The sequence below is a fragment of the Cajanus cajan genome, chromosome 11 (genome assembly GCF_000230855.2).
Source record: "Cajanus cajan strain Asha chromosome 11, NIPB_CcT2T_4, whole genome shotgun sequence".
NCBI classification, from domain to species: domain Eukaryota; kingdom Viridiplantae; phylum Streptophyta; class Magnoliopsida; order Fabales; family Fabaceae; genus Cajanus; species Cajanus cajan.
Window position 1 is genome coordinate 42,038,241 of NC_138527.1, and position 19,980 is coordinate 42,058,220.

Genomic DNA, 19,980 nt, shown 5'->3' on the forward strand with positions numbered 1-19,980 from the left:
ATAAGAACTTTGGGCGGATGTTTCAGAAGGAAAAGTACCTGCAAAAGACATTCCGACATTCAAGTCAGAACAAACACGATTATCTAAAGTAATAAATTAACAGTGACGTATCTCGTTTTACGTGACCTATTTATACTACTTGTGATGGGCCCTGAACGTAGTGGCCCTCTTCTGATGCTTACCAAATTAGGTAATGCATTGCTAATCGGCTAATTATGTCTTAATCACGGGCTTGTCCTTGTTAGTCATGATTATCGTCTTAATCACTTAGGCTTATCGGCTGTTAGCCAAGTCGAGAAGCGTAAGACCGGATTTACCTTAGGGTCTCGGCCTTATACTGAGTCGAGTCGTTGTTGGGAAGGTGAGCAAGGTGCGCTCTTGATCAAGCTTATAGGCCATTTACCGAGCCGATGAGCGCAAGACCAGATTTGCCTTTGATGAGGTGTCCCAGGGAATAGGGAGATCCTTTAGGTCTCGGCCATTTGCCAGGCCGAAGTGTTGTTAAGAGGATCAACGAGATGCGCTCGAGTCGCGACATTCCACGTGGTCGATGGGACTTTTCCGGTATACAAGTGTCTCGACCATCTCGGTAGCCGATAGCGTGTCACGTGACATTCCACGTGGTTGACAGGACCCTTTCGGTACAAGTAGTAAGTGAAATTTTCTAATAAATGTTAGATATAGGTAAAAATTTAATAAATATTTTATAATAATAATATAATTAAAAAAATCTTAACGATGATTAGAGTAATATGCATCATTTTTTTATATTATTAAATCATAATAATATATAAATGATGGATGTTATTGCATATTAGTGGTAGTATTTTTTAAAATATTTTTTAAAGAAAAGATAATGGATGATCACAAGGAACATAACATGTATGGGTGTAAGTAGATTGAACTTAAATAAATTTGTTATTCAATTTGTTCAAAATTTAACAGGTCAATTGAGTTAAATTTATGCATTTTTATTAAATCTAATCCAATCCAATTCAATTGAATTAAATTAATTAAGTTAATATAATTAATTTAAAAAAAACATTTTATAATAGGTGCAAATAATTTGATATCATTTTATAAATACGATATTATCATCAATAAAATAAATTATGATGCAACCTAAATTTTAAAAAAATAATTATTAATTTGTCACATTATTATCAACTCAAACAATTAAAATTAATATAAAATAAAACTTTAAATAAATATATTACATTATTACAAGTCATCAAGTCAAAAACATAAAATATATTATTAAATAACAGTAATAATCAATATTATCTTAAACAAATAAATATTTAAATACTATGCTATTTTATTTTATTTTATTTATTTATTTATTATTATTATATATGATTCAGTCAAATCACAAATAAAATATGATCGAGACAAATTACGAATAAAAGCACAAAATTCATTAATTTTCTACAACATCAAGTTTTGATTAATCTAATCCGGCCATTGAAATAATCTTATATAAATTTATTAATTAATTCAATTCGGTACATTAGTCAACCATTTAGACTTTTAATCAACTTTAAAAGTTCAACTCTTACAACTGTCGCTATTTAATTTATAATAGATGAACTATTTGACCATACCTATTTATTACAAGTCGGACAGAGATCATAAGAAGACATTATTATATGTATACTTGTAAATCACTTACGGTATTAGTAGTAATATAACAGATTTTATCCTTTTAATAAAATATCGTATTTTGTGAATAAAAATGTAGTTAAAAAATAAGATTTTATTAAAAATGATTACTCAAAAAAAAAAAGAAATTGGCCATTAACATGTCATAACCACTTACGGTATTAGTAGTAACAGATTTTGCCTTTTAAATAAAGTTTGATATCATAGGAATAAAAAATTGTAGCTATAAAAATTAAATTTTATTAAAAATATTTAGTCAATTTTCAATAGAAATTAATTATTAATAAATCAAATAAATATTTCACATTGATAAAATAACAAGTATTTCAGTCAATATAAAATATAGGTATAATTATTATATATAATTAAAAATTGTAATAAATTATATATAAATAAATTTTATATTTAAATATATATAGATTATATTTAAAATTTATAAAATAAATATTTTAAATATATACGTTATATTTTAAATTAATGATAAATGTTTTATATTACAACATAAAAAATTTATTTATTGAAATTTATTTTAAAGTATTAATATTTAATTCATAAACAAGTATAATAAATAAAATTGAATTAGATAAAGATTTATAAATTTTCTTATAGAAAAAAAACTCTCATGCTTAATGTATAGGAGTTAGTGAATATTCTTTTTTGATTTTTTTTTATCATAATATTGACATACATATTTATTAATTTTTTCAAAAATTAATCTTTTCAAGAACCTTAACTGCATCACGATTATCTTTTCTATCAATTTTTTTTATCAAAGCCAACATTCGAACAACATTTTTTTAGACTCAGGTTAATAAATATTTTTAAATATATAAATTATATTTTAAATTTATGATAAATAATTTTTACTGTAAAACAATATTTCTTTATTTATTGATAAATTATTTTAAAATAATGAAAATTAATTAATAAACAATTTTGATAAATAAAATTTAAATTAAATAAAAATAAAAAATGATTTGAATTAATGAAATGAATTTTTAAATTTAAAAAAATTGCATATTTAATTTGTGCATTAAAAACTTTAAATTCAACTATTAGATCATTGAGATTTGATATAGAATATGAGTTATTAAACAGTTTTGTAAATTCAACCGTTAGATTGAAAGTTCTTTACTCTTCGATTATATATATATAATTATATATTAATCCGAAATGATTTGTTACTTCATTCGTATAAAACAAAATTAAAGTAATATATATATTTTAAAATATACTAAAATATGAACACTTTAATTACCTTCAAATTATTTAATTTTAGCAAAAATTGATATAAATATATAAAGTTATACGAACTTTTATATCCAATTAGTATTTTTTATTACTTTTAGTTTGAAATCTTTTAAGCCTATAAATTTTAACTCTGTTTATAGAAGTTAATATTTTCGTTATATCAATTATCAATTTTGTTAGTTTCATGACCAATTAATAATTAGTTGTCACAATGACGCCTGTTCTCTCTTTCTCTTAATTGGCATACAATAATTATAAATTGAGTAGATTCAAACTCGTGATAAAATAATCTTTAATTTTTATTTTTAATAATTAAAGTGACATTTAAATTACTTATTTTTTTCTCACCCACTCTCATTCCCTTATCCCATTTCACCTATAAATTTGATCATGCAATACATGCAACTCATTTTTACCATACAAGAGTTTGAAACATTGTTGAAAAGGAATGTCAGCTAATAACGTTGGAATAAGAGAGGACAACTGAAAAATATCTCTAGACTTCTAAGTGTTTGTGAAAATCTCAATAAAGCTTTATTTTTATAGTAACATTGTGGACCAAAAGCCCTACATTATATTTCATATTAAATATTATGAAAGAGAATAATCAACCAAAAAAAAATTATTCAAAAAATTTAATAAAATTAATAATTGATCGTAACAAAATGACTAATTGACATAATAAATTAAAATTTAAAGATTCATATATCACCCAAAAAAAAATCTATCAACAATTTATGAATCATCTATATCATATTTTTTTAGAGAGTAAATTTCGTCTCTATTCATTCAAGTTTCAACCCAAACCCATCGCAGCCTTTGCGGTTTGAGGTCTACATTGGATCTAGACCCAAAAAATTTTGATAAAGGTTGAACCTATAAAACAACGACTATAGCACAAACACAAAACTGGACCAGAAAAAAAAAATACACACTCACTTGCAGGAATACATTTTAAGGCTGTTTGGGTATGAAGTTGGGCTCATTGTCGGAATACAATATGAACTCTGTCAAGTTCACTTGCCTATCATATTATCTCGCTAATAGTAACGTTGGTGAGAAAGTAAATCGAAAACTTATATTATAAAAAAATTTGACTTATAATAATAATTAAGAAACTAATAATAAATATTATAATTAATTGTTTATTTTATTATATATATAAAATTTTAATACAATTTTCAACTATTAATTTTTTAATCAATAATTATGAATATATCATATCTTCTAAAATACATTCATTTATCTTAATAGAGTTAAATTCATTATAAAAATATAATTTTTATATTATTATTCAATCACAAACTAACGTTAAATAATCTAATCACAATTATTTAATAATAATTTAAATAAAAATGTTCATAGTTAGATTATTTAAATAATCTAATCATAATTTTTTAATAATTATTTATCTATACTAATATACAAATGAGATATCATTTTCAGTAACTATCTTGGTCTCCACAATTTTTTGATCATTATACCATTTTATTTATAAAATATATATATATATATATATATATTTAATTAAATTTAAATTTTTAAAATTAATAAATTAATTATATCACCAATTAAATCAATATATTTTTATTATTTAATTTTTATTTTTAATAGAGACACGAAGTACCTCAATTCCACTAGTTATATATAAATAAATAAATAAATAAATAAATAAATTTATAAGTGGTTTTCATTTGATTAAACCTATTATAATCTTAGAGCATCTCCAATGAGGGTTGCTTATAAGTAACCTCCTGTGTCATATCACTGCCATATCAGTTTTGGCCCACTTATTGGGTTGCTTAAATTTTAGCAAAATTGCTTCTACAAGCAACTTTGCTAAAATTTAAACAACCCATAAAGTGAGACAGAGCTAATGTGGCAGTGATGTGGCATAAAGAACTCCATTGCAGATGTTCTTAAATAACCAATTATCTCACTTAGATTTGCCGCTTTCTAAGTCGAGACTGGGTCTGCAGCATTAATCATACTTTATAAGGCAGTAGTTTATTTATTTTCTCTACTTTCTTTGCTTTGTTAGCTCTTGTAACTAAAAAAACAAAAATATCCAAAATTAGTTATAGCTAAAATTGATTATATAACTAATTATAGTAAAACATGATTTTAAAAATTTAAAATAAAACTATTTTTATATTTAATACACATTTCCAACTGTTTTATGTTTTCATAATTTATTCTATATAAACTAGAATAATTATTTTAAATAAAAATAATTTTAGGAACTATTTTTCAACAACATTTTAGTTATTTTTCTTTAATGGGAATAGTTTTAGAGAATATTTTAATGAGAAGACCACTTTCGTATAAACTTGTGTTTAAATTTGGAACACATTTACGAGTGTGATATATTTTTCAAGAATGTTCCACACCACTAGTTTCTATGGTCGAGGGATGAACACTAGGCACCCCTATCTCCCTGCGACCGTAATGCATATGGCGTAGCAGCTATGAGCTACCAAATACCAATCATAGCAGAGCTTAACATAACATCATCCATGGCCACAGCAACCTCGTCTTTTGTCTTTCTCAAATCTCACACGTCACTGCCTCGTGTCACCAAAACCTTGTCCACGCGCGTTCATGGGGTTGCACATGGAATCAGAACCCGCACAAGTTACAAACCCATAAAGGCTCTATCTCAATCTCAATCTCAGTCTGATGTTCGAAAGGAACAAGTTGTGATCGTGGGTGCTGGGATTGCAGGCCTTGCAACCGCTCTGTCCCTTCACAGGTTGCAACTCTAATAATGTGATAATGTCTCTTCTTTATTCACTTGAGTGTTCTAATAGCATTAATTTACATACACTATGCATCAGGCTTGGAGTTCGGTCCTTGGTGCTGGAGCAGGCAGAGTCACTTCGAATCGGTGGAACTTCACTCACCCTTTTCAAAAACGGATGGAGTATTCTTGATGCAATTGGAGTAGCAAATGATCTTAGAACTCAATTTTTAGAAATCCAAGGGTACACATACCAACACGGTTCTAAAAAACTCCATTCTTGCTTAATGCATATACAAGCTTATCTTGATGTGGTTCACAGTGTCAGCTGTACAGGATTGTGGTGAAGTCCGAGGATGGGAGGGAACTACGTGCCTTTAATTTCAAACAAGAGGATCAAAGGTATGTTCCATGCAATGCGGATTCAAAGAAATTATTACATGGTGTGTGACTGTGTGCTTTGATTATTTGTATGAGGCTATTTATTAGCTTTGTTGAGGAAGAATATTATTTTATGAAATGCAGCCAAGAGGTACGTGCTGTGGAAAGGAGAGTGCTATTGGAAACCTTGGCTAGTCAGCTACCTCCAGATACCATTCAATATTCTTCTCAATTAGAAAGGATTGAAGCAGGTCCAAACGGGGATACCTTATTGGAACTTGGGGGTGGGTCTAAGCTGCTTGCAAAGGTTAGTCATTGTGATTTAGAGCCTCTTTGTATGAGTTGAAAGTGCTTTTCAAAACATTTCTATTAAAATAAGGTTCTTTATTTTCAATAAAAAAATTCTTAAAAGCTATGTTAAACTTGTATCTAATAAGGCCCATGATTTGCTTCTTAGTGTTAATCCAATGATTGGCTATGATTGAAATCTTAGTGCTATATTGTCCTAGTTAATGTTGGAACTAAAAAGAAACTTAATTTAATCTATGAATAGATTGTGATAGGGTGCGATGGGATTCGATCACCAATAGCTAAGTGGATGGGGTTTCCTGAGCCCAAGTACGTTGGTCATTGTGCTTTCCGGGGGCTTGCTTCTTATTCAGATGGACAACCTTATGAACCAAGAGTGAATTATATCTATGGAAGAGGGTTGCGTGCTGGCTTTGTTCCTGTTTCTCCAACCAAAGTTTACTGGTTTATCTGCTTCAATAGTCCATCTCCAGGTTCTTAATATAAACAAAATGTGTTGTTAAGTCACTGAGTTTATAGTTGTAACTTGCATGATGTGTCATTTCCTTATAAAAAATAGTTGTGTCTGTTCAATGGCAGGTCCAAAAATAACTGATTCATTGGTGCTGAAGAAGCAAGCTAAGGAACTAGTGAAGAATTTTCCTACAGAGCTATTAAACATAGTGGATTCTACACCAGATGACACTGTCATCAGGACCCCATTGGTAGATAGGTGGCTTTGGCCAGCCATAAGTCCACCTGCTTCTGCAGGAAGAGTTGTGGTGGTTGGAGATGCATGGCATCCAATGACCCCAAATCTCGGGCAAGGAGCTTGTTGTGCCCTTGAGGATTCACTGGTTCTTTCTAAAAAACTTGCCAGAGCTATCAAGTCTGAAGACTCATCTGTGGAAGAAGCTTTCAGGTCATTTGGCACTGAAAGATGGGGCCGTGTATTTCCACTAACCATACGTGCAAACCTTGTAGGTTCCATTTTGCAGTGGGAGAACCCAGTGGTGTGTTCTGTTAGGAACAATATTGTGTTACCTAAGCTAGTCAGGCTCGGGCCATTGCTGGAGCATACAAATTTTACTTCTGAGAGTATATAAAGAAGAAAAGCAAGGAATAGAAATTTTCATCTCTGCTCAATCCACCACTCTTGTTCCTACACTATCCACACCAGGATATGTACACTGCATTTAATTGGTGTAAAGAGAGATGTTATGTTCATTTTTAAATAGGTTATAAGCATAGTAATTGTGTCAACTTCAAGTTACCTAATGATTGGCTTGCAAAAAGTGATATAGGGTACTTTTACCAATAATAGTTTAATCACTTTAAGGATTTTGTTAATAGGAAAGAATCCCTCTGATACGTGATACCTATAAAGCAGTAACTCTAACAACATGTCCATTAAGAGTTGTTCATTATACACATAAAAGTTAAAATCAACCATACATCATTTCATTTCTATCCTATTATCCTGTCGGGTCGAAATTGAACATGTGTATGCGAATTTGAATTTAACTGTGATCCTTATTTCTGTAGGATAAAGCAAAGAAGTTGTATTCCAGTCAAAATTAAAGAAATGTTGTGAATGAATAAACATACAAACAAATAATCACAAGGTATAACTCAGTTGTTTGGGATAATGAATTATTGTAAAGTTTTTACACTAAATTCGATTTGAATGAATAAGAGAACACATACAAAAATCAATCTAATAATACAGAGCGTAATAAATTTTGTATCTAGATTCCAGGACAAGTAGACGAGATCCACCGCATATTTGTTTCTGCAAGCAGGTATCGTTTCGTTCCTTCCCGAGACTTTAGTGAAAAAGTCAACATAATGGTGAGGGTTTTACCAGGCGTTGACCATAAGGTGAAATAGTTCATCCATCAAATCGTGGAATCTGGGAAAAATAAAGCAGTTAAGAAAAAGCGGAATCTAAAATTGAGAAAGAAAAAGGAAGAGGGTGAGAGAGAGGGAAGGTTTGCCTTAGAAGGTGGGAGAGGGAGCAGAGAAGAACCAGAGGATGATGGCGCAGAGGAGAACGAGAAGAGGGATAAGATGGACAGCGTTTTGCGCTGATCTGAGACGAGAGAGGTCTCTCTGGGCAACGTGGGAGAGAGGATCGTATGTGGGTAGGTGTTGGTCGGTGTCCATGTCGGAATTCAAGGATCCGCGAACACTACCACTCGACCTCTGCATATGTATTGTTTGTTGTGGTTGTGAAGAGGAATATAAGACAAGAAATAGGTTTTAGAATTTAGGAATTAGGAATTAGGATCCAAAGAGTGTGTCTTAACTCTTAAGGGATCCTCTCCGATCCTTCTTCTCTTTCTCGGTTTCTCCTCTCCTTCCTCTGTCACTTGTTTCTCACATTTTTCAATTTTTACTACCACGTAATCTTTCTCACGCCGCCGCAACTTTTATACATTTTTTTTAATAAAAAAATAATAAGTGGTTAATAATTGGAAGATTTTAGTAGTTTATTTAAGCGAATAGACATGGTAAAAGTAACTTCCTGTATATATTTGTAGAAGAGAAACAAAAATCATAAAGAAAATAGTCGAGAAAAAGTAACTATTATTTTTTATATTATTTAAAAGAAAAATAATCTTAAACAAAAATAAAGATTTGAGACATTTACAAAAATATCTACTTTAGGTTATATATAATTTTTTTTATTAAATATAGTATACAACTATTTTTATATATTTTTTTTTCTGAATGAATTAAAATAATTATATTTAATGATAATATTTTTACTAAGTATAGTAGAGTTGAAATATGTTAAAAATAAGAGGAAGATTATAGAAATAGATATAGAAGAAATAAAGTTTTTTTTTTGGTATGAAAGAAATGAAAAGGAAAAAGAATAATAAAGTTGTAAGATTTATTATTTTTTATATCCGGACTAGATTGACCAAAAATAAGTTGTTTCATTTGTCTTACATTTTATTTGATTGTGAGGAAATATATAAATAAATAATAAAATAAAGAAAAATTGAAGAGAGAAAGACAAGTAAATAGAATTAGGTAAGAAATAAGATGAAAATAAGGTTATTTGGTTTGAGAAAAATATGTAAGAAATATAAAAAAAAAAATGAATTTTTTTTATTTGAATGGGAAAAAATTATAATTAATAAAAAATATGTTTTTACCTTTTTATCACATACAACAATACAATTAAGTGGAATAATTTTATTGGAATAATTATGTTTATTCAAATAAAACAACTTCTTGTACATCTATTTCTTCCTTAATTTTTCATCTTTCTTCGTAATTTTGCAAATAAATAAAATACACCTGAAATCCACTACTTTTAATTTCATACTTGACTAATTACTACTAATCAAATGGTCAAACTTATATCTCAATGGTCAATAGGCTATTTCTCCCCCCTTCCCCTCCACTATTTCTTTGCTATTTTGGTGCAGCCAAATGTTTCTTTTTCATTTTTTATCCTTGATGGTTGTCCACAAGCTTCTTTCATGCTTCATACGCACTCCTTTTTGTCAATGATTTTTTGGGCACTAACTTACTAGATTTGGCCCACGTGGCTCATTTAAGAAACACATATGTGATAAGCATGTAAGAAATATGAATTTGATTTATTATTTTTTTATACAATCATATTGTTGATATAAAGTATCCATTAATTTGTTGATGACTATTTTTTTTTTAAAGAATTTAGTTGATCACTTTTAATAAGATCTCTTTATTTAATTATATTTTTTGTATTTATAAGACTTTAACACAATCAACAACTTATTGATATAAAATTAACTTTTATAAAGTCATTGCAAAAGAATTATCATATAATGATGCGTAAGTTATAGTGATATAAAACTTATCACTTAAAACAATTTTTACTTACACGATAAATTCAATATATGTTGTATATTGTTAAAAAGAATGAGTATAGACTATAGTAACAAACAAAATATATTGTTAAATCTCATTTAAAATTAATGTTAAAATTATGTGTAACTATATATATATATATATATATATATATATATATATATATATATATATATATATATATATATATATATATATACTACCTATAATGACACCTTTTATATGTCGCTGTATATAATATATTTTGTAGTGAACATAGAAATTGTACTTAAGATGATAAAGTGTAAAAATAATCATTAATCAAGAATTCAACTATTCATCCTATAATTAGTTTTAAATTTTATTATATACAAATTTAATTTTATCATAATTTTTAATGGTTAATTTTCCAATAACAATGATGATTACAACCCCGAATCTAAAGGAGCAAACCCTAGAAAAACAAAGAAATAAACCAATTGTTGTCATAATTCATAGCCCATATAAGATAATTGTTTACTCTCGCGTGATTAGAGAATTGTAAACAAAAATATAAAAAATGGTTAAAAAAATGTAAATATACATAATTATATTTGGTAATTTGTAATATTGTACTTTCATGTAAAAATTTGAGCTTGTATACATATAATAAAAAAAAATAAAGATTAAAAAATTAATGAACTTTACACTCGTTTTCCTTTCAATTTGTCTTCAACAATTTATTTTCACGAGAGATATAAATAAGGAACAAAAAAAAACAAAGTAAAAAAAATAGAAAAGAGTGAGACAAAAGTGTGTTTTTTCTTCTAAAGTTTAAAACAGGAGAGAAGTAAACATTAAAAAAAAAAAACTCTACTAATGAAAAAGATAATTAAAATTGCAATACATAAAGAAATTGGTTATAAAAATATTAATAAGTGTAATGTTTTGCAATTACAATTGTAATATATTTTTTTAAAAAAATATTGAATAGTTTTTATTTAATATGTTTGTATGATTTTATTAACAAGGTTAAGTATAATCGCTAAATAGTTGTTTGATTTTTTAAGCATGTTTTGACAAATGTTTTATTTTTATAATCGTACGTATAGACAAGTCTTTACTTAAAGTGACAAGATTTACTTTGATAACTTTTATTTTTTTTTCATAAGATAACTACGACTATCGTTAAATATCTTTCAATCACATTAAAAAAAATTGATATAATTCTAGGTAAGGATAGAAGTATTGAAAATATAGTTTTAGGTACGAGTTTTCTTTTCTAAAATATGTAGATATTATAATGAATACTACATTATCTTATTTAGACTCTACAGTCTACACTTTATCATCCATAATAACCAATCAATAATAGATAGGAAGATAATAAAAGGCAACTATCATACCTAACCATAACATCAGACAAGGAAAAGAGATGTGTTAGAGTATTTGTAGTGGGAGTTACTTATAAGCAATTTCCTGTGCCACATCATGCCATAAGCAACTCTTACGGCAGATGTTCTTAGCAACAAATTTTTTACCACGTTTTTCACTATTACTATTTAAAATTTATTAAAAAATATAAATTTATTAATAAATTTTGTTAAATAAATAATAAGACTGACAAAATTTTGTGATTGTAAACAAATTTTAGTTGACTTTTAGAAGAACATATTAATTTTTTAAAGATAAATAGAAAATAAAACCTATGAGAATATACCATAATACCAAGATGAGAGAATTAAATTTTCACCTATTGAATATTTAATTTTAAGAACTAGAGTATGATTGTATGATCAAAATAATTTTAGTCATGTCCCAGAAAAATTAAAAACAAGCATCTAACTTTCAAACTGCACAAGATTAAGATTTTGATGAAGGAGGAGGGCGGTGGAAATGTGGAATAGTTTGGGTGAGAGAGAGTGAAACAAGTGGAGTAGGTTTGGAGAGAGAGAGATGATGGATACTTTAACATTGTGGGCTCGGCCCAACTGCACAATGTTCAGGTGCTAATTATCACCATCAATCGATGATATGATGTGATGCCACTCCTCTCTTCTGTGTGTATCTTTTTCGGCCATTAACATTATTGTTCTCCACGTCAGAAAAAACAAAATTATTGTCCTCGCTTCTTTTTTCACACGAACAATGCCATGTCCCATTTTTTTTTCTATTTTTAATTTCTGTTACGTGGACAACCACTGAACCTCACAACAGTGTGTGCTCATGCCCAGTATAGCCTTTTTCATAGAATGCTTTTTACACAAAAATGATGAGTATCGTAATTAATCTAGGACCTCAATCATTTAAGAAGCTAACTGAAAAGTAGAGTAAATAATGTTAAAAAAAAATTATAAGATAAAAGAGAGACTTTCCGTTGCCGGGACTTGAACCCGGGTCTTTCGGGTGAGAGCCGAATATCCTGACCAACTAGACTACAACGGAACTATTCCTAAAGCTACCAAAGAAGAATAATAACGTATATTTTAAGAGAAGCATACTATGGACAATTTAATGTTATTTAATTATGTTTTGGTAATTTTAGTTTAGACGAGAGCGATTTCTTTATGTAATTAAGCTTTTATTTTAAAATAAACTCAATTTAATTTTCTTGTTATTTTTTTACTTCAAATATTTAAACTTTTTATTTTATACCTAAATTTTTAAAATTTAATTGATTGATTTTTATTTAAAATCCACAAATAAAAAACATCAGATTCCACCACAAACGACATGAATTGCTCATTTGTTTTTCATATTTTAACCATAATATCACTTTTTAAAATATTCTTCAAACCTTATCAAGTTTCGGCTGAATTTTTTGCTTCTAAGTTTTTTAAATGGTTTTATATCACAATTTCATCATGAACAGTGGATAAGAAAGTAATCATGCGTGGTTTTATCTTTACATTTCCTGGTTTGAAAATAAGCATTAAAATTTGATAGTGAGGAGGAAAAGGGAGAAATTATGCATATCTTTGACTTTGGGATCGCAATAACATTGCTTGGACGAAATTAAGTGTGCCAGATTTTTGAGGCATGTCAACGAAATTTTATCAAGTTATCGCCAGAAAAAGAATACTATATATATTAAGTGCAAGTTAATATGTTCCATTGATTATTTAATTTGGATTGGTGTAAGTGGTGACCAACTTATATAATTTAATCAAATAGTAAAAAAAAATCTGCATAAAATTTAAGTTAAAAAGAAAAGATTATCTATTTGGTGAGTTAAACCATCAAGAGATTACTCGTATTTTATGGAGAATTCTCCTGATAATAAAAATAAAAAAAAAAACATGTTTAAGTGATTATTTGACTTTCAATGCTTTAATTTTTCTTGTTTTTTTTTTTTTAACTCATGATGAAATTTAAGGGATGTATATATATTATTCCAGAACAAAAGTCAAGACTCACATATTGAATTTTAGGTCCTTTTGATTTTTTTTTTCCTAAGACAAATAATTTTTGGTAAAGTTATTATTATTTTTATTATTTTTCTTAATGCATTTGTCAAAACTGCTTTTTTTCATATAAAAAAACAACTTCAATCTTCCTTTTAAAAACATTTTTATAAGTATTTTTTAATTTAAAACAAACTGACTCTTATTTTCATCAAAAATATCCTTTGACAAATAATTATAAATCAACCTATTTTCAAAACATAAAAATCAATGACAGTACTATTTTATCTATTTCAACAAAAAAATTTCAATCTGAAAGATTAGAAAGTTGAATCTCTATTAATATATTCAAATATCTCAATAATCTACCAACTGTCTTAGATTTACAATCTCAAAATTTGATTTAGAAGTATAATTATTCACTAAAAGTTTCAGATTTATGACATTATATTATCTTAAAAAACTCACTCACATGACACACAAGTTCCTTTTAGCAAAATATTTTCTATCATTATTGAGATGATAAAAGTACCAATTTTTTTACTATAAGGCAAAACCTAAAGAAGTTAAACTACTTTTGGTAGGACGGATGTAAATTAGATTTTATTGATAAGTATTCAAACAAATAAAAATAAAAATAAAAAAATGTTGAATAACATTACTTGAATGTTGAAAACAAAAAGAGTTTTATTTCCCCACGTTGAAAAACCATTTTTGGAAGAAATTAAGAAGTGGGAGCAAAAAAATAAAAGAGAAAGGGAAGACAGAAGAAATAATTGAAATGTAAGATTTAGAGTTATATTATGATGGACTAGGCAAACAGTTAGACATAGACAAGGATCTCTGTCTACTGAGATTCACAGTCAAGGCCTTTGCCTTGCTGGTATACAATTTCTTTACATTGGAGCTTTGGTCCTGCATTAACCTGGCCAAGCTTCTCTTAGCATTCGGTCTGAAGGGACAATTGGAGGCCAAGAACCCATCCACCAAGTGCAAGTAAGCCTCCAAGTCATGACAACAGGCCATGTCAGCATCGGGCTTAAGATACGGCGACATCTTGGTGTGCACGCGCAGCTCAGTCCCCACGTGCGAGTAGGCCAACGGCGTCTTCTCCTCCAACACGCCCCCTCCCACGTTCCGCATTTTCTCCTCAAGCTCCTCGCTCACGAACATCCCGGGGACTCTCGTAATCACGTCCTGCGAGTTCACTATTCTCAACACCTTCACGTTCCTCGACGTCACGCGCTCCCCGAACGCCTTGTTCCCCACGCGCGGCCCGCCGAAGGAGAAAACAGCCACGGGCGGCACTTCCGCCTCGCACCTGCTGATCTCGTCGGCCACCAATAACGCCAGCGTGGCACCCAGGCTGTGTCCGGTTACGGTAATGCTTAACTCTTCGCCTTTGTACATTTCAATTAGACGCTTTACTTCCTCAACTACTGACTCCGCCAGACTCGGCACGTGCGCGCCTCTTGTTTTGTACAAACTCATAAACCCGCACTCCACTTTGGCCTTTCCTTGGGCTTCTGAGTTATTATCATCAGGCATGTCGACTAAATGGGCCCTGAGATTTTCGGCCCACTCGAGGCACGTGGAGGTGCCGCGGAGGGAGATTACGATGTCGCGTCTTCCCATGCGAGCGATCTCTCTCCTGTCTTCGCAAACGGCGACGTATCCCACCCAGCTGGATCGCTGGGTCATCCAACCTAGATCCGGGGCCACGTCATCGACCCATTTAGGTAACCCGATGGATGACGTGGCGTAGAGGCTTTTGGTCATTCTGTAGGATCTATCAGGGAGTGGCACGTGGCGGGGGTGTGGGGCTTCTTCCGTTGACATGGCGGGGTCGGAGTGAAAGGCTTGATACGCGGCTTGGACGAATTCGCCGTAACGGACGACCTCGCGGCGGAGATTCTCGTCGAGGGGATCGAGCATCCCTTTCCAATCGTTGCTGCCGTGGTATTCCCGCCAGCGGCCGCCGAGGATGTTGCGCGGGGAGTATTCGGCGGTCTTGGAGAGGAGGCGCTGGAGGTTTTTGAGGTGGCGCGGGGACATTTCCTCGGTGGCTTTGATCTCCGGCCAGAGCCTGGCCAGGTTGAGGCCCTCAAGGAAGCTTCTTCCCTTCTTTTGATCCTTGTTGATGATCGGTTGTTGTTGTGGGTTGTGGACGAGAGGCTTCTGCGTTTCGAGGAGCTTGTCGAGGTTGGCGAGGTGCAGGCGAGTTGACTCGGTGGAGATGAAGGGGTTCTGCTGAAGGGTTTGGGGCTGTTTGAGGGAGGAAGAGGCTTGGGACCTGAAGGTGAAGCTGGGGCACCTTATGGCTTGGAACTTGTGAAGGTTGTGTGCGGAAACGGTGGAGCTGATCTGCATCATGGTGAATTGACGGAGGAGAGGATTGGGGGTTTTGTTGAGGCAGATAGCAGGCACCCAAGACAGCGTCCAGGAGATATCTTGCCAATTGAATGGATCAAGTCTTCCATGGGGTGTATTTAAAGAGCTGGTTGTTACCTACGAATTGCTACTTCACTATTCCCAATTTGCCATTCGTTTTTCTTTTTATTACGGACACGTGGCATTTCCATTAAATCATCTTCCATATCCTCCAAGGACCTATTTACTATTTTTAGGATTTTTCAAATTAATTTCTTTATGCCTTTTTCACTAATAATAAATTATAAATATCATAAATGTACCGCGCCATATATGCAAGAGTTTAATGCTGATTTGCATAGAGTGTAAAATAGTTTACTCGGTTAACTTATTACAATTTATATAAACGTAATTTTGTTGATTTTTATAATAATTATTTTAAATTTTGTATAAATTATAATTTTTTTATTAATTTATTATGTAAAAAGTTTTAAACTAAAAATATATTACTATCAAATTCTATAACATATAAGCTTGGATTAAATTATTCAAATAATAACTTTTGAACGATTTAACATTGTTATATATCGTGTAGTTTATTTAGTGGTTTAACATTAAAAAAATTATTTTTGATTTAATTTGTTCTTACTTATATAGTATTTTATACCATAAATTAATAATAGTAAATAACAAATAAAAAGCTTAAGGAAAACGTTCATAACAATTAAAAATATATAAACTTATTTTTAGTCTTTTAAATTATTTTTAAAAAAAAATATTTTAATTTTTATATTTAATTTTTTTTAATAAATTTGTCAAATATTATTGTACAAAATCTATCTATTAGTGTGTGTGAAAACATATTAAACACAATTGATATTATATAATTGTTTCAATTTGTTATTTTTAAATATGTTATTAATAATTTTAAGAACTAAAATAAAATTTTTAAAATTATAAAATTAAAAAAATAATTTTAAATTTAAAAAACTAAAAGTAAATTTATCTTAAAGATTAAAATATATTTATTATATTCACAATACAAATTTCTCTCTTAAAAAAATAATAAAAAAATAATAAAAATAATTAAAAGTGTTTATTAAATATAACATGAGTCGTACTAACATTAATTTAATGCATGTTTTTCTGCCATCAGTTTATTTATTGTTTGTTGGTAGCATTGTGGAGCCGGACCGCGTCCGGGGAACGAGTATGAGTGTGATGGCCATTTTAGCAAGAGAAAAGAGTACACATTCTATATTTCTATTCCATGAAAGTCTGCGGCTACAGCGTAACGCTGTCACTCGCTTTTGGCATCAAATGACTGTTTTATCCCTGGGAAATGCGAATCAGGATGTAATAAAATGATGATGTCATCAAAGAATTTCATTGATTGGAATTGTAAAAGCTATTTTGACTCGCAACATAATCAAACTTACTATTATTACCAAATATATATGTTGTCAACTTACCAAGGTCAGAATCAGAACAATTAAATTGCGTAATCTTATTTACTACTTTTCCCATTTTAATGCTACTTACGAAATCTACTATTTTCTATAATAATCTCTTCCTCCCATTTTAATGTTTATCATTTTTCGCATGTATTTAAAATATAGTTAATGTATTAAATTTAAGAAGTATTATACAATTTTTGTAATTTATTTTTATCTTTCATAATAATTAGATGCTTTTATTTATATTTTTTTCACTTCACAACGAATAATTAAAGGTGTAATAAAAAATCTTCAATGGTTTATTGATATTATAAAATTAAAATTAAAATGGAACTGTTTTTGCTAAAACATCAAATAAAATAGAATGTAATGTGTATTTTTGCGTATTTTCTTCTTACTACATAAATTACCTTATTACTTCCTTTTGTCCAACACTGCTCTCATGTTTAAGGTTAATACACACATCTTATGAAGTATTTAATAGTACTCGTAAAATAATATATTTAATCTAAAATATCTTTATTTATATTTTATTATAAGACTAGTTATATGATTATTAAGTATGAGTATATATGAAAAATAATAATAATAATAATAAGACTTGAACGTTATAAAACATTGATAGATTTGAAATAAAAAATCGATACTTTTTTTACAAGAGAAATATATGTACAAAATCTCATATGAAAAATAATATAATATAACTTTTATGCAAGGCCATCTTCTATTTGTATTCCATTTCTTAAAATCGAATAATAATAATAAAATTAAATAGCGGAGTATAAGATTTAGTAATAGCTTAAAACAACAGATAGTGTACAATTTTAATTGAGCTTATTTAGTCAGATTTATTTTTTTTGGTACATAATATTACTTATTACTTAATTAAATCAATAAAACAAAGTATATACGTTTCCAACATATAGTCAGATTTATTGATTTGATCAAATATAAGTAATAAGATATGGCTAATATATTGAAAAATCTATTGATGTCAATAACGTTACTTTTTTCGGAGAAATGACAACACCTCACCAATGCGATTTGGTATTTAGTATTTACCTCAATCTGGTTTGACGATGGAACTTTGATTTATATGAAGACTGGAGCATGCAAGAAACATATCTTAGACAGTTAGATATTTGATGTTAGGCCAAAAAAATTGATCCTGTAATGTAGCACTAAAGGAGTTTGAACATTGAATACAGAAAAAATGGAATAAGTCAAGTCAAGTCAAATACTTTGTGTCAAAAGCCAAAACTCAAAACAAAGGAGAGGAAATCTCCGCATAGGGCATCATTCCTTGCGTTGGTGGCCTATCTTTACTAATTCAATTCTCACAACACAAGAGAGTCTAATATTACGTACCAAAACATTAATACTATTAATTTCATTGCATACTAAAGCTAGCAACCATTGAAGTGCATGAGCATTAGCAATTTAGCATTATGCCGCCGGATGCGCGGTTGAATTCGTGGTCTTATGTTGGACGTACACCTTGCTTTTCTTCATTTATATTTTCAACTTTATATTTCTTAGTTCATTTTTCATGTTTTATTATTATATCCCCGTCATGGTGCAAACATTCCCCATATACTGTATACATACATCGACAGTTATTTACCATTAACATAATTTTTTAAGAACAAGTTCACCAGACTTGCACGAACCTTAGAATGAATGATGTTTCATATGCCATGACCACGGTCAAACGACTAATTAGTATATGATTAAATATCAATTCAAAAATGTTCAATGGAAAAATAAATATTTAAATACTAAGAAAATAAATATTAGTGAGTGTAACTTTTTAGAACTCAACTCAATTGATTTTTAAATACACCTTTAAAATCTTGGCATCTAATATATCTTCATCCACGTTATAGTAAATCGTGAATTATTGCAAAAAGAAATCACACACACACACATATATATATATATATATATATATATATATATATATATATATATATATATATATGTGATAATTGTTAAATATGTCAATATACACAATTATCTAACGCATCTTATTATGTTTTAGAGTATTGTTTTTGTCAAAATTTAATATTTTAATTTTATCCCATTATTAGTAGAGCTCTTTTAGTTTTAGGTGTTTTTTTTATCAGTATTGAGATGCTAGAGGAAAAAATCAATCTCAACGAAATTAATATTATGAATATTTGCATAGAACAAAAGAGAAACATGCTTTGAGCAACTTTATGCTTGTTCAAAGCAAAACATTCAGGCGTCGTGAATGAGTAAACTCAAAAAAAAATATATTGTAGCACTGTGTAAGGTTTGCTCAAGCCAGCCATATCTTGGGACTCTAAACAAGTGGACATCATAAGACTAATTGAATAAAAAAAATCATTTAAAAATCTTATAAAAATATGATTTGGAGATAATAAAAACACACTTCATATTGTATATTTTAGATAGGTTTAAGACAATAAAAGGAGTCAGTGAGTCGTTGTTAGAAATTGACGTAGCTACAATATTTTCATGTGATTCTTCATGTTTTTATTTAATTGATGTTTTTATTCAATTAATTGTTTCTTTTTTTCTTAATGCATGTTTTGACTTTGTCACCCTTTACATG

At 29.4% G+C, this 19,980-nt stretch overlaps 2 protein-coding genes, 1 long non-coding RNA gene and 1 other non-coding gene across 4 annotated transcripts; 1 reads left to right on the forward strand and 3 right to left on the reverse strand.

Annotated features, from left to right (window-relative positions):
• The first annotated feature begins 5,275 nt into the window (after window positions 1-5,275).
• Window positions 5,276-7,585, forward strand: LOC109794397 (monooxygenase 2). The gene is made up of 6 exons (XM_020353846.3): window positions 5,276-5,665; window positions 5,751-5,897; window positions 5,990-6,055; window positions 6,179-6,341; window positions 6,588-6,816; window positions 6,923-7,585. The coding sequence occupies exons 1-6, from the start codon at window positions 5,382-5,384 to the stop codon at window positions 7,426-7,428; spliced, it is 1,395 nt and encodes a 464-aa protein (XP_020209435.1). The 5' UTR covers window positions 5,276-5,381; the 3' UTR covers window positions 7,429-7,585.
• Window positions 7,586-7,899: 314 nt separating this feature from the next.
• Window positions 7,900-9,239, reverse strand: LOC109794398 (uncharacterized). The gene is made up of 2 exons (XR_002239450.3): window positions 8,352-9,239; window positions 7,900-8,234 (listed from the first exon to the last, which is right to left on the reverse strand). It is a non-coding gene; the product is annotated as an uncharacterized LOC109794398 (long non-coding RNA).
• Window positions 9,240-12,522: 3,283 nt separating this feature from the next.
• TRNAE-CUC (transfer RNA glutamic acid (anticodon CUC)) lies at window positions 12,523-12,595 on the reverse strand. Its single transcript has one exon. It is a non-coding gene; the product is annotated as a tRNA-Glu (tRNA).
• A 1,735-nt stretch (window positions 12,596-14,330) lies between these two features.
• On the reverse strand, window positions 14,331-16,028 carry PLA-I{BETA]2 (alpha/beta-Hydrolases superfamily protein). The gene has a single exon (XM_083066634.1). The coding sequence runs from the start codon at window positions 15,925-15,927 to the stop codon at window positions 14,356-14,358; it is 1,572 nt and encodes a 523-aa protein (XP_082922760.1). The 5' UTR covers window positions 15,928-16,028; the 3' UTR covers window positions 14,331-14,355.
• Between the last annotated feature and the right edge of the window lie 3,952 nt (window positions 16,029-19,980).